This window comes from Triplophysa dalaica, chromosome 16, assembly GCF_015846415.1.
Source record: "Triplophysa dalaica isolate WHDGS20190420 chromosome 16, ASM1584641v1, whole genome shotgun sequence".
Lineage (NCBI taxonomy): Eukaryota > Metazoa > Chordata > Actinopteri > Cypriniformes > Nemacheilidae > Triplophysa > Triplophysa dalaica.
Genome location: NC_079557.1, coordinates 2,317,665 through 2,329,431, shown reverse-complemented (window position 1 = coordinate 2,329,431; position 11,767 = coordinate 2,317,665). Strand labels below are relative to the sequence as shown.

The 11,767-nt window shown below is 39.7% G+C and overlaps 1 protein-coding gene across 2 annotated transcripts; it reads left to right on the top strand.

Moving 5' to 3' along the window:
- Positions 1-559: 559 nt before the first annotated feature.
- On the top strand, positions 560-10,238 carry fbxw11a (F-box and WD repeat domain containing 11a). Of its 2 annotated transcripts, XM_056770188.1 has the most exons (14): positions 577-692; positions 2,010-2,114; positions 3,204-3,272; positions 4,368-4,587; positions 4,890-5,076; positions 5,423-5,513; positions 5,598-5,735; positions 6,384-6,502; positions 7,308-7,557; positions 7,639-7,757; positions 8,087-8,197; positions 8,303-8,381; positions 9,144-9,308; positions 9,390-10,238. In XM_056770188.1, exons 1-13 carry the CDS (start codon positions 654-656, stop codon positions 9,303-9,305), a joined length of 1,689 nt encoding a protein of 562 aa, XP_056626166.1. In that variant the 5' UTR covers positions 577-653; the 3' UTR covers positions 9,306-9,308; positions 9,390-10,238. The 2 variants fall into 2 exon arrangements, with proteins under 2 accessions (XP_056626167.1, XP_056626166.1); XM_056770189.1 differs by lacking the exon at positions 2,010-2,114 and having other exon boundaries at positions 560-692.
- Positions 10,239-11,767: the final 1,529 nt, after the last annotated feature.

Here is an 11,767-nt window from a genome sequence, read left to right as displayed (position 1 = left end):
GTATGTGTGTATTCATTGGGAAAGACCCAAAAAGAGATCGACCTTCGGTTTGACCAATCAAAGTCAATTAACTGCAGATGGACCGCCCCCTCACGTACGAACACTCCCTGCAAAGACACGTGACACCGGAAACAAAGATTCTGCCTCTGCTCCCGCCTCCCAGCTTCTTTAGCCAAATAAAAGTGCTACTGTTGTATAAAAATCCAGCTTTTGGATTAGAATTTCATTTGAATTTAGAGACTTTGGAAGTAGAGGAAAGAAAAATATGCAATAAAATATAATAATACATTATGCAAATAAGCAATCATTTTACAGTTTACAGTGTCCGCAAGCGTGGACATTACAACGGACTTTAATTATCATCCTATCCATTTCTCAAAATGTTCACACATATATACAGATATGTATATTTGATGACGTGCCTCCAGTCTGATAGTTATAGAGATCCGGTCAAAGACTGTTATTGCAAATACTTACCCAACGCAGTACATAAAGTATACAGCAGGGGGAGGTAATCGTTGTAGATGGGACTTTTATTTTGACGGTCTGTCTATTTTGTTCGTGGTTTGTATTTGTTTGTTGTATCTGGATTCGCTGGGGTTCACGGACGGGTTTCCATTTTCACGGTTGGACGCGAACGGAACAATAATAATATGGATCCGGACATGGAGGACAAAACCGTGGAGCTCATGGTACGTGAGAACAACACACTAACCCAAATAGGTGACGATTATATTTATTCCAGTATACTGGACTGCTTGGTTAACGTTAGGGCGAGGAACACAATACAGACAGGGGACCTAATCGATATGAATCTGATGCTGTAATAAGAGCGCGCTGAAATGATTTATTTGAGTAATGTGACTAAACGGACTCTCAAATCAGGATTTGGTTTATATGTTCCGTATAAAAGTCAAGAAAACGTCCGAGCGCTCATTGCGGCACCGCTGCGCCACTGCGCGCTTCGTCACCATATGCGATTTATATATCACAAACAGTCTAACGCGCTTCATATCTCACAAAATGCGTTTTATATACACATTTTTTTTATTTTTCCGATGTGTTCAATATGCTTGTCATACAACACATACTTTTTTATGTGCAGCGCATATCTGAACATGATTTATATGTCCGTTGTGTCATTGGTGATAAATCTTTTGAAAGCTAAATTAATAATTAGTAGCCAAAGTTTACAAGACGCACATTCGCTAATGTCAACAATCCCCTCAATGTTGTTTTGAATTTGATATTAAATTTACCCTGAACTCGGAGCTTCTGCATCGTTAGTTTTATGACTTCGAGATCTCAACCTACTATAACGTGACCTTGTGAAATGGCCGATTTCTCTAACTTTAATCTGTTGAACAAAAAGTAAATAAGTAAACTAAGCATTCAGCAACTGACTGCTTACATTACCCCAATAATATTTTTTAAGGAGAGAATGTATGCATTCAATTTGTTATAAAAAGTGCTTTCTGGATTTCTTCGGTAAATACATATCTCAATACAGCTGCATGTGTGTTTGGAAGAAGAAGTGTTTATTGTGTCAGTTTTTGTGTGAAATCAAAGCACATAACTATACACCAAACTTGCTCGTGTTTTAATTGTGCGTAGAAAAGGTGTCGGCCTGATTGGCCACTCCCATTTCTCTGCTCCGCCCACTCATGGTTTTGTCTGTTGTTCTGTATCTGGAGTGTGTGTGTGTGCTGTTGCTCTAATACTGTTTTTTTATCCTTCACTTTCCATATCTCCTCTTGGTCACACTCATGTTTGTCACTGTCACATCACTCTTATCATTTATTATTTGCGTGCCTGCTGCTCTCTCTCTTTTTCCTCCCTCCCTCCCTCTCTCTCTATCTCTCTCTCTCGCTTTCTCTTTCTACTTCTGTTTTTGCCTTGATGTTTTGACACGTTTGTTTCACTCTTTGTCTCTCTCTCTTTATGCCCTCTGTCTTGTTTTTCTCTGTTGTTATCACATCTTCTGCTCTCTCTCTCTATCTCTCACACAGTGTTCTTTGCCTCGTTCTGTCTGGCTGGGTTGTTCCTCGGTGGCTGAGAGTCTGTGTGCTCTTAGATGCCTGCAGAGCCTCCCCACCTCCCGGGCCCACAACCAGGTTCTGCTCTCCTCTTCAGTACCTCCTCTCTGTTTCTGTCTGTTCCTCACCGCACCTCTTCATCACTCCTCGCCACTGCTCTTTACCTCTCTGTTCCTCGCCTCCTCGCCTGCGCTCTTCTTCTCTCTGCTCCTCTTCTCTTTGCTTCTCTTTCCTCCTCTCTCCTCTGTGCTTCCTCACTGCTCCTCTGTCTTGTCAGATGTTGTGTGGGTGGTTTGTTGGCTTATGACCTCTGATTTGTGATTAGTGGTTTGACCAATCGTCAAGGACGATACATTTTAATGTTTGCATGACTTTTAATGAGTATACACATTATGTAAATAAATATTTATAACCTTAAAAGACCCCGACACTGCTAAAAAATATAAAGCAGTGTTTTGTAATCTGGATATATTGACATTTTATGGGCTCACATAGAAGACACGGTCAACCACTAAAAGTGATTCTCAGTGCTGCTGTCTCACAAACCATCAGTCTGTTCACTTATGTCCCCGCAGGGGAGAGAGAGAGAGAGAGAGAGGAAATGACTGTAAACAGATAAAGTCTTTGATTTGAGATCTGACGTTAGAGATGGTTGAGTACATCCCTCGGTAGGAAGTTCAGGTGTGTGTGGATTCAGAGACGTCTCTATGTCTAGTTATATCATCTTCTGTTTGTCTTTCTGCTGACCTGTCTGTGCCTCGTTCTGGGATTTTTTTTCTTACTATCTCAGGTTCACACACACTTTAAACAGTTTGTACATTTCAACACTTAATTCACATTCCAAATGTTTCAGAAGTTCATTATAAAGCAACTGGCCTTTATTAAACTTTTCCTTTTAAAGCGAGTTTCAGGGATCAGTGTGGAGCAGACAGATGAGTCAGAGTTTGTTCTCACCATGACCTCCATGAGCGATCGTTTTTAGTTGTGTGAGATCTGTTTGTTTAGAGAACATTGATCAGCAGGGATTTTTTTGGGGGGGTATTTAAATGACCCTCATTTTTGAATGTTTTTCCCAGAATGCATCATTTTAATGCACCGATGGCCACTGCCCTGTGTCTTACCTATCACCTGCTCTCTCTCTCTTTCTCTCTCTCTTTCTGTTTGTAGAACATGACAGTGATGGAGTCACAAACAAACACGGATGAAGTCCTGCAGAAGAAGACATCAGTATATAAGGTGTGTATGTGTACGTTGGTAAGGGCTGGTTTGCGAATGTGTGACATCCAAATTAAAAGTGTTGATGGAGCCTGGCGATGTCATAACTTTACCGCATGTTTATATCATACAGGGGTGATCCTCACAAAATCTTGGTTTCAAGATATCAAACATGATTTTCTTAAAAACACTTGTATTAACAACTGCATTATATTAATTTAAAACAATTTATGATATTGGCATTCATTTCTAAACTTTTACTGACAGTTTATTAACTTTTTTACAAAATAAATCTTAATCATACATAATAAGACATTAATGAATTAATTTATATTTAATCTGTTAATAACGTTTTAATAGAATATTATACATGTAGAATTGTTTTAATGTGGAAAACTACCTGTACCAGTAATGAGAAGGGAAGAAGTTGTGTACACAGTGTGATAAGAGGATAATACGTTTTTAACTAGAAAAATATAAATTAATTTGTTTCTTAACCATTTGTTTCTTCACATAAAATCAAACGTTTATACACTATATGTAAATATATTTGTCTGTGTTAAAACAGTCTTTAGGATAAGAATATCAGTCCTGAACACGTCTGTCTTCCACTATTTCTTTATTTTTATTATACATGATTATTACATTAATCATTTTTTGGTAATTTTGAGATCGTCTTGTAGAAAATCCCATTGTTTTTTCAGTATATTTATATTAGACTATTTACTAAATTACAAAATATAATGCACAATATAAAGCATAAATAATAAAATTCATAAATAATTCATCCCTATGTGAAAATATTTTTTGTCCAACACAATTATTTATATTATGATGATTTTTTCTTTATGTCTGTTTTATAAGTCAATCATCACCGGCATGATGTTTCAGCGGTTTCGTGAGAATGGCCCACAGATGGATATTGTGCCGGCATGTTTTGCTTTTTAAGAGTTTTTTATGTTGTTTTATATCATGTTTATACTGTAGATGAGCAGAAAAACATTGAGTAATGATATATTTTTCACATAATTTAAATTATTATTAAATATTAACATTGTAAACCAAACAGTGCCTGGGTTTAGGGATTTATTGGAGTCTCTGGTGTTGTTGTTTCAGTTAGGGAACGGTTCTGTGGTAGCTTCGCGGAAGAGGTTATCTCAAGGAAACTTCGAGAAGGAGAAAGAATTGTGCATCCAGCTGTTCGATCAGTGGTCAGAATCTGATCAGGTGGAGTTTGTGGAACGTCTGATCTCACGAATGTGCCATTACCAACACGGCCATATAAACTCATACCTTAAACCTATGTTACAGAGAGACTTCATCACAGCGCTGCCAGGTATCTAACACACACACCTCAACCGTAACATTTTATGTACTTTGGTATTCGCAACACTGTATACTACAGTGTACATTATTGATAAACTATAGTAAATACTGTAATGTCTTTTAATATCTACAATGTTGAGGTTCAATAACAGTACAATGTCTAGTAAGTACACTACAGTTCAAGTATACTGCAAAATAAGTACCTGCTGATGTATGCATGCATTAAAAGAGCCTAAAACTAAACCGACCACCGAATTTGAAATGAATGATGTGGGGTACTTTCTAAATCTGACACCCTTCATCTCTCTCCAGCTCAGGGTCTGGATCACATAGCCGAGAACATCTTGTCATTTCTAGACGCTCGTTCACTATGCTCCGCTGAGCTGGTATGTAGAGAATGGCAGAGGGTCATCTCAGATGGGATGCTGTGGAAGAAACTCATCGAGAGGATGGTCCGCACAGACCCCCTGTGGAAAGGCCTATCAGAGCGACATCAGTGGTGAGAACACGCACTCATTTTTGTCACTACACAGAAACATGTGTATTTGTTGAAAAATGTCTTCACATATGTGATTGACTGTTGAATTATTAACAGTAATGCACAGGTGTCGTGTGCATCAACGTCCAGTGGTTTGATGTCATTTATAAACTCTCCGAGTACGTAGGGTGATGTTGAATATCGAATTTGTAAATCGTGACTCACAGTGGAGGTGGGTGGACACTGGATTAGTTCACGACCCAAATGTCAAATAAATCATAACCAGCTGATTCAATTCCCGTTGCAATCTCACCTTTCTAAATGTGATGTATATCTGCTATACTCGGTTTTCATTGTTCGTCCACAGGGAGAAATATTTGTTTAAAAACCGAACGAACGAAGTCCCGCCCAATTCATACTACCATTCACTCTATCCCAAAATTATACAGGACATTGAGGTGAGATTCTACCCATTCATTCATCAGGTTACTCTCGCTTCATCCAGCCGTTCATTTGCTCTTTTTCTTCTTCGGTCCCTTCAGACGATTGAAGCGAACTGGCGCTGTGGACGTCACAATCTTCAGAGGATTCAGTGCCGGTCAGAGAACAGTAAAGGAGTTTACTGCCTCCAGTATGATGACGAAAAGATCATCAGCGGCCTGCGAGACAACTCTATCAAAGTAACTGTCTGTCTGTGTCTTATTCTGTCTGTCTGTGTGTCCGTCTTCCTTTCTGTCTCTCTTCCTTTCTGTCTCTCTTGCTGGCTGTCTGTCTTCCTCTCTGTCTATCTGTCTTTCACTTGGTCTGTCTGTCTGTCGGTCTTTCTCTTGGTCTTTCTGTCTGTCTTCCTCTCTGTCTATCTGTCTTTCTCTTGGTCTGTCTGTCTGTCGGTCTTTCTCTTGGTCTTTCTGTCTGTCTTCCTCTCTGTCTGTATGTCTTCCTCTCGGTCTGTCTTTCTCTTGGTCTTTCTGTCTGTCTTCCCCTCCAACTGTCTTCGTGTTTTTGTCTGTCTTTCTGTTGGTCTGTCTCTCTGTCGTCTGTCTGTATGTCTTCCTCTTGGTCTCTCTACATGTCCGTCTGTCTTCTTTATATGACATTCTGTCTGTCTGTCTCACTCTCTGCATGTCTGTCTGTCTGTTTTTCTCTCTGCCTGTTTAAAGTCTACTGGTATATCTAACTGTCTGTCTCATTGACTCTCTCTGTCTGTCTGTCTGTCTCTCTGTCTGTCTTTATGTAAGTTATCTACCTATCTCTTTCTGCTGTCTGTTTGCCTACTTTTATACCTGTCTGTCTATCCTTGTCTCACTATCTGACTTTGTCTTTCTTAGATCTGGGATAAGCAGACCCTGGAGTGTTTAAAGGTTCTGACGGGTCACACTGGATCAGTTCTGTGTCTGCAGTACGACGACAGAGTCATAGTGACGGGCTCCTCTGATTCTACTGTCAGGTACACACACACACACACCAGACGTGCTGTCTGATTTATTCTGCAAACCTGGAGCTTCTGTATGTGTGTTATGTGGATGTTTAATTGACTTGTGCTCGAAAACAAAACCGTCCGCAAACCCTGCATCCCTCCAGCTGTAGTTTCCATGGAAACACTGACCTCACTGCCCAAGCAACTGTTCAAAGATCCTGCCAGCCTCGGTCACCTTCTCCGGTGTCTGTGTGCTTCTCTCTCGCTCACCTGTGAGAGATCGGATGTTTCAGAAGAGCTCAGGGTTCTGAAGGCACATTAATCACATCTGCATCACTCACAGTGTTGAGTGCAGACTGCCTGCCGGAGCAGGAAGAAAGCTTACTAATGTGATGATGCTTTAAGCACATTAACACATCAGCCCGCTATGTTGAGCTTGTGCAGGAACTCGTTGAACCTATATTTCCTTTACAGCGTCCATATGTTTCACATGATGCCGTTTTAACAGCATATGTTGCATTGATAAATATAATAATAATGTACACCAGTATGTTTGTTATGTGTCACACAAATAACAGATACTGTTCACGGCACAAAAATATAGAAAATATATGTTTACCCATCTGGAGCTGCTGCTGCATGCTCTTAATACTTCCCAGAACTAACTTAAAAGGATCTCTTTAATTTATTTAGCTAATGACGTTTAAAATGTTAAATGCAAGAAATATGATAACACAAAAACAATCTACAGTAGTTAAAATAAAAGTTGCTCACGTGAACCGAAACTAAACCAAAAGTTTAACGCTCTTTCTCTGGGTCTCTCTCTGTGTTTCAGGGTTTGGGATGTTTCTTCTGGTGAGGTTCTCAACACTCTGATCCATCACAACGAGGCGGTTCTGCACCTGCGGTTCTGTAACGGGCTTATGGTCACGTGTTCTAAAGATCGCTCCATTGCAGTGTGGGACATGGCGTCTGCCACAGACATCAGCCTGCGCCGGGTGCTCGTGGGTCACCGTGCTGCCGTCAACGTGGTGGACTTCGACGACAAATACATCGTGTCTGCATCCGGAGACAGGACCATTAAAGTGAGAGAGGGACGGGAGTGCGCGGTGGGTGATTTGTAGCTGTCGAAGTTGTAGGTAAAGAGACCGTGTGTGCGTTTTCAGGTATGGAGCACAAGCACGTGTGAGTTTGTACGGACACTTAACGGTCACAAGCGCGGCATCGCCTGCCTTCAGTACCGAGACAGACTGGTGGTCAGTGGATCTTCAGACAACACTATCAGGTGAGCGAGACATTATCTCCTTGTAGAGGTCTGCACAGGTCATGTCATTAATTCGATTAGCAGCGAATACATGTAATGATAGTGTTTGAATGCACTTCACTAAATGAATCGATGGAAAAGTACTTCATTTGATTTGATTGCTTTGTTTTTGGAACTAGATAAAGATGCTTAAGTCTGACATGAGTGCAAAACAGACTATATTCTCACATCTCAATACACTTTCACATGTAAATAACATAAAGCCGTTCTGCCCACTCACAGTCTGTGTGCTTAAGATGTTTTTAGTTTCCATGTCAAACCTGACTTGTTTCCGTGTTGGCTGTTTGTAGGTTGTGGGACATTGAGTGCGGCGCTTGTCTGCGGGTTTTGGAGGGTCACGAAGAGCTGGTCCGCTGCATCCGATTCGATAACAAGAGGATTGTGAGCGGAGCATATGATGGGTACATACACACACATTCACAGCACCGTCTGTCTGTTACATGCATTCCATCTGGCAACCTGTTTAATATCTCACACCCAAACTCTGTCATTGCCTCTCTCTGCAGGAAAATCAAAGTTTGGGATTTGCAGGCCGCTCTGGATCCACGAGCCCCCGCCAGTACACTGTGTCTGCGCACCCTTGTTGTGAGTTTGTGCAATATGTGTTGTGTCTGTTTTTTATAAAACATAAATCTGATGATACGATCAGTCATTTTTACTGGAATTTCAAGAAATGCATGTTGCTTTATCATGCTCACATTTTTGCTTAAATGCACACAAGATATTAGCGAACTGTACTTAAATAAAAACACTCTTCTCGGTTTGCAATGTAGAGACACACATTTTTCCTAGAGTTGCTTTGAAACCTTATTGTGAAAAGTGACATTCAAATAAACAAATTAAATTAATTCATTTCTCAGATAAGACCATGAGCTGCCACATGGGGGCACTACAGATGTAATTATTGTGATCTCAATATGTTTAAAAGGATTTTAATAACCTACAGGTATGATGCATAAAAACAATTAGGATCTCAAGTAGGGTGTCAGTATTGAACTTTATCTTTAAAGTTGTATTTACATTAAAATAAAGCACTATTTTCAACATGGCTCATATACTGAATGTAGGTAAATCTGTTTCTCCACCTCTGTGGTTTTTTGCATCCTGTCTATTCTACATAAATTCCTGCTGCACTTAATTAATAAATAATTCATGCTTCCTTAAATTAATAAATTCAATTGTATAGTAAACAATATATAAAATGAATGAATGATAAAAGCTGAAAGTTGTGTATAAAATGTGTAGACTTTTATTTAGGATTTAGTACAAAGTAACGCATTGTGATGTAACATGTTTAACTGTGTGTATGGCTCTTTAAAGTGTGTGTTGTCATGGTTACTTCTGCAGGAGCATTCTGGGCGTGTGTTCCGTCTGCAGTTTGATGAGTTCCAGATTATTAGCAGTTCCCATGACGACACAATACTTATATGGGACTTCCTGAATGTTTCCACCAATGGACAGCCAGATGGACCGTCGCCCTCACGAACCTATACGTACATCTCTAGATAGCAGGTACACTCACACAAATTCTTATTTTGTTTTTTCTTCTGTAGCAGTTTTTGTTGTTTAATAACTTGTCACACTCTCGTCCAGGTCCCTCTTCTATGTGCTAGTGTTTCCTGGGAGAGCTGATTGGTTGTCGGCTGTGTCTGTCAAGGAATGATATCAGAGGGTCGCCACCTCTTCTCTGACTGGCTATAAACTTTAAAAACACGCACATGCCCACATGAACTCATGTACTCACGCTTTGCCAAACAAAACACACACTAAAGACTCTGAAGCGCTACATGAGGGAACACTTGAGAATCTTGAAACAAAGCACCGTTCTGCTTTTGCGTGGTGCGAAAATGACAAGCACAAACACACATGCACACACACACACTCACTCATTTTTTTGATTTGAGTATTTTATTGCTGCTCAAATAACCAGAATATTCTCGAGGTGAAGCTCTACACTGAAAGCTCGACAGTAATGTACGATTGATGGACGGGTTCACGGACAAGGGTGAGAAACATGAAAGATTTTTGGACTGTTGAGAGAGAATGACACTCTGCAGAAGCAAACGAAGACATGCAGAAATGAAAGTTTGGAGAGCATTCTTTGCCTCTCCGCCGTTCTGATGTTTCTCAGCACACCTCTGCTTTAGGATCACGGGTTTATTCAGGCTGGATGTGTGGACCGGAGGTCAGCATGCATGTGAGGCTCGACTGGACGCCTCTTTCCCTTCTGTCTTTCATTTTTATGATTTTTTTTATTTTTCTTTATCTCTTTATCATGGTTGTTTGCCATTCAATGTCTAGTCTGTTTCTCTATCTCTGCCTGCCTGCTCATTGAGGGCCGACTGGTTGTAAACGGATTTGTCTTGTCAGATTATGTTGTATATTAAAAAAGAGTTTTTTTTTATGAAAAATATTGTGAAATAAAGAACTTGATCATGTGGATGAATTGGTGGCGTGTGTGAGGCCTGTGCGATTTGTGATGCGTTTCTCAAGAGTTTGAAGGTTCAACATTTTGTTGCCCCATGTTTTAAGGTACTTCAGTTTGCATTGAAGGATGTATAGTTGATTTTGTAATAGAGAAACAAACGTGTGGATGTATGGGGATCAATTGCTCTAGTTGGCTGAGCCTTGATATTACCCGTCCAATTTTTATTTGTAATTTATGAAATTGATTTTTGACCCCAGTGGTGTCCATTACAGTCCTTGCTGCTCTTAAACTGCGCACAAGGGGGCGCAGGTGGTCCATATTCACCTGTATATTGACCCGAGTTCATCCGGATCAGAACAAGCCTGAACGCTGCTGCTGGTTCAAGCTTTTGATTGATGAAATAATAAGGGGATGGCAGAGTGCCGTGGGCTGTGGATTATTCTGAAAGAGCTCCTGTCTTGTCTTGGTTTGTGTGATGATAACTCTGACAGCTTCTACTTCATTAAAGTGAAGCCGGTAGTGTTGAAACTTGAAGTTTGAGCTCATTCTCATTTATCAGAGATTTTCTTTCACTGCACATGAATTTGCTTTTTTTGTACATGTTTGTTTAATCCAAAGAAACAAACATGTTGTATTTATATCTAGTAACCTGCTTTGTGCCTGAAACTTATTTTTTGTTTGTTTCACATCACAAAGTTTCAACCAACAGGTGCTGCTGCTGACGTTACAGAAGGGAAGAAAAATCACCCATAATGCACTTCAAATCTACATTATGTCTGCATCAATGCTGGTATGAAACCTTCCACTTTTACATTTCTGCAGATCTATATTTGTAATTATTTAAAAATAAAAGAATTGTATTTTAAATGTCCTCAGTTTGTATTTCCTGCGTCCTGAAAAAGCAACATTGGTGTCGCTAGAACCCAGCTTATTCCTCAATTTGGAAGCTATAAAACCCGGCCTCATTCCTTATTTCATTTTTTTATGTCCTATTTAAAAAATTACAAATAAATGTCACATTGATTGTGGTCGTTGTTTTTAATATTGACTTTGAAACACATAAATTTGCTAGTTTGGAAAATAGTGGAAGACAAATGATTTGTTAAAGTGATATTGCACCCACAAAAAACTTTTATAGGTCAACATTTATTCATTCACTCTCATGTGTTTGTAAACCTGTATCCGACTCTATCTTCTGTTAAACACAAAAGAAGATATTTTGAGGAATGTCTTAGTTGTTTTGTGTTTATGGAAGTCAACTGAAACCAATGTCGTCAATATTCTTCAAAATATCTTCTTTTGTGTTCTGCAGTCATACAGGTTTGGACTGACATGTGAGGGAGTAAATGATGAAAGAATTGTCATTTTTGGGTGAACCATCCCTCAATGATAATGTTATTTAATGATGAATAAACTTTTGGATCTCAGCCCTAAACCTCACCCTGATCTTCACCTCAGATTGACGCCCATTTGTGACTATGCGTATTACACACAAAACTGGCACGATCTGTCTGAAATATCAAGTTCCTGATCTTAAGAGTTG

What these genes read in the sequence shown, in the direction of transcription:
- fbxw11a (XM_056770188.1), top strand. Translation starts at nt 654, where the DNA reads ATGGATCCGGACATGGAGGACAAAACCGTGGAGCTCATG. An exon ending in TGCGAGACAACTCTATCAAA is followed by an intron (nt 5,736 to 6,383) that starts GTAACTGTCTGT and finishes TGTCTTTCTTAG; the next exon opens with ATCTGGGATAAGCAGACCCT. An exon ending in TCTTCAGACAACACTATCAG is followed by an intron (nt 7,758 to 8,086) that starts GTGAGCGAGACA and finishes GGCTGTTTGTAG; the next exon opens with GTTGTGGGACATTGAGTGCG.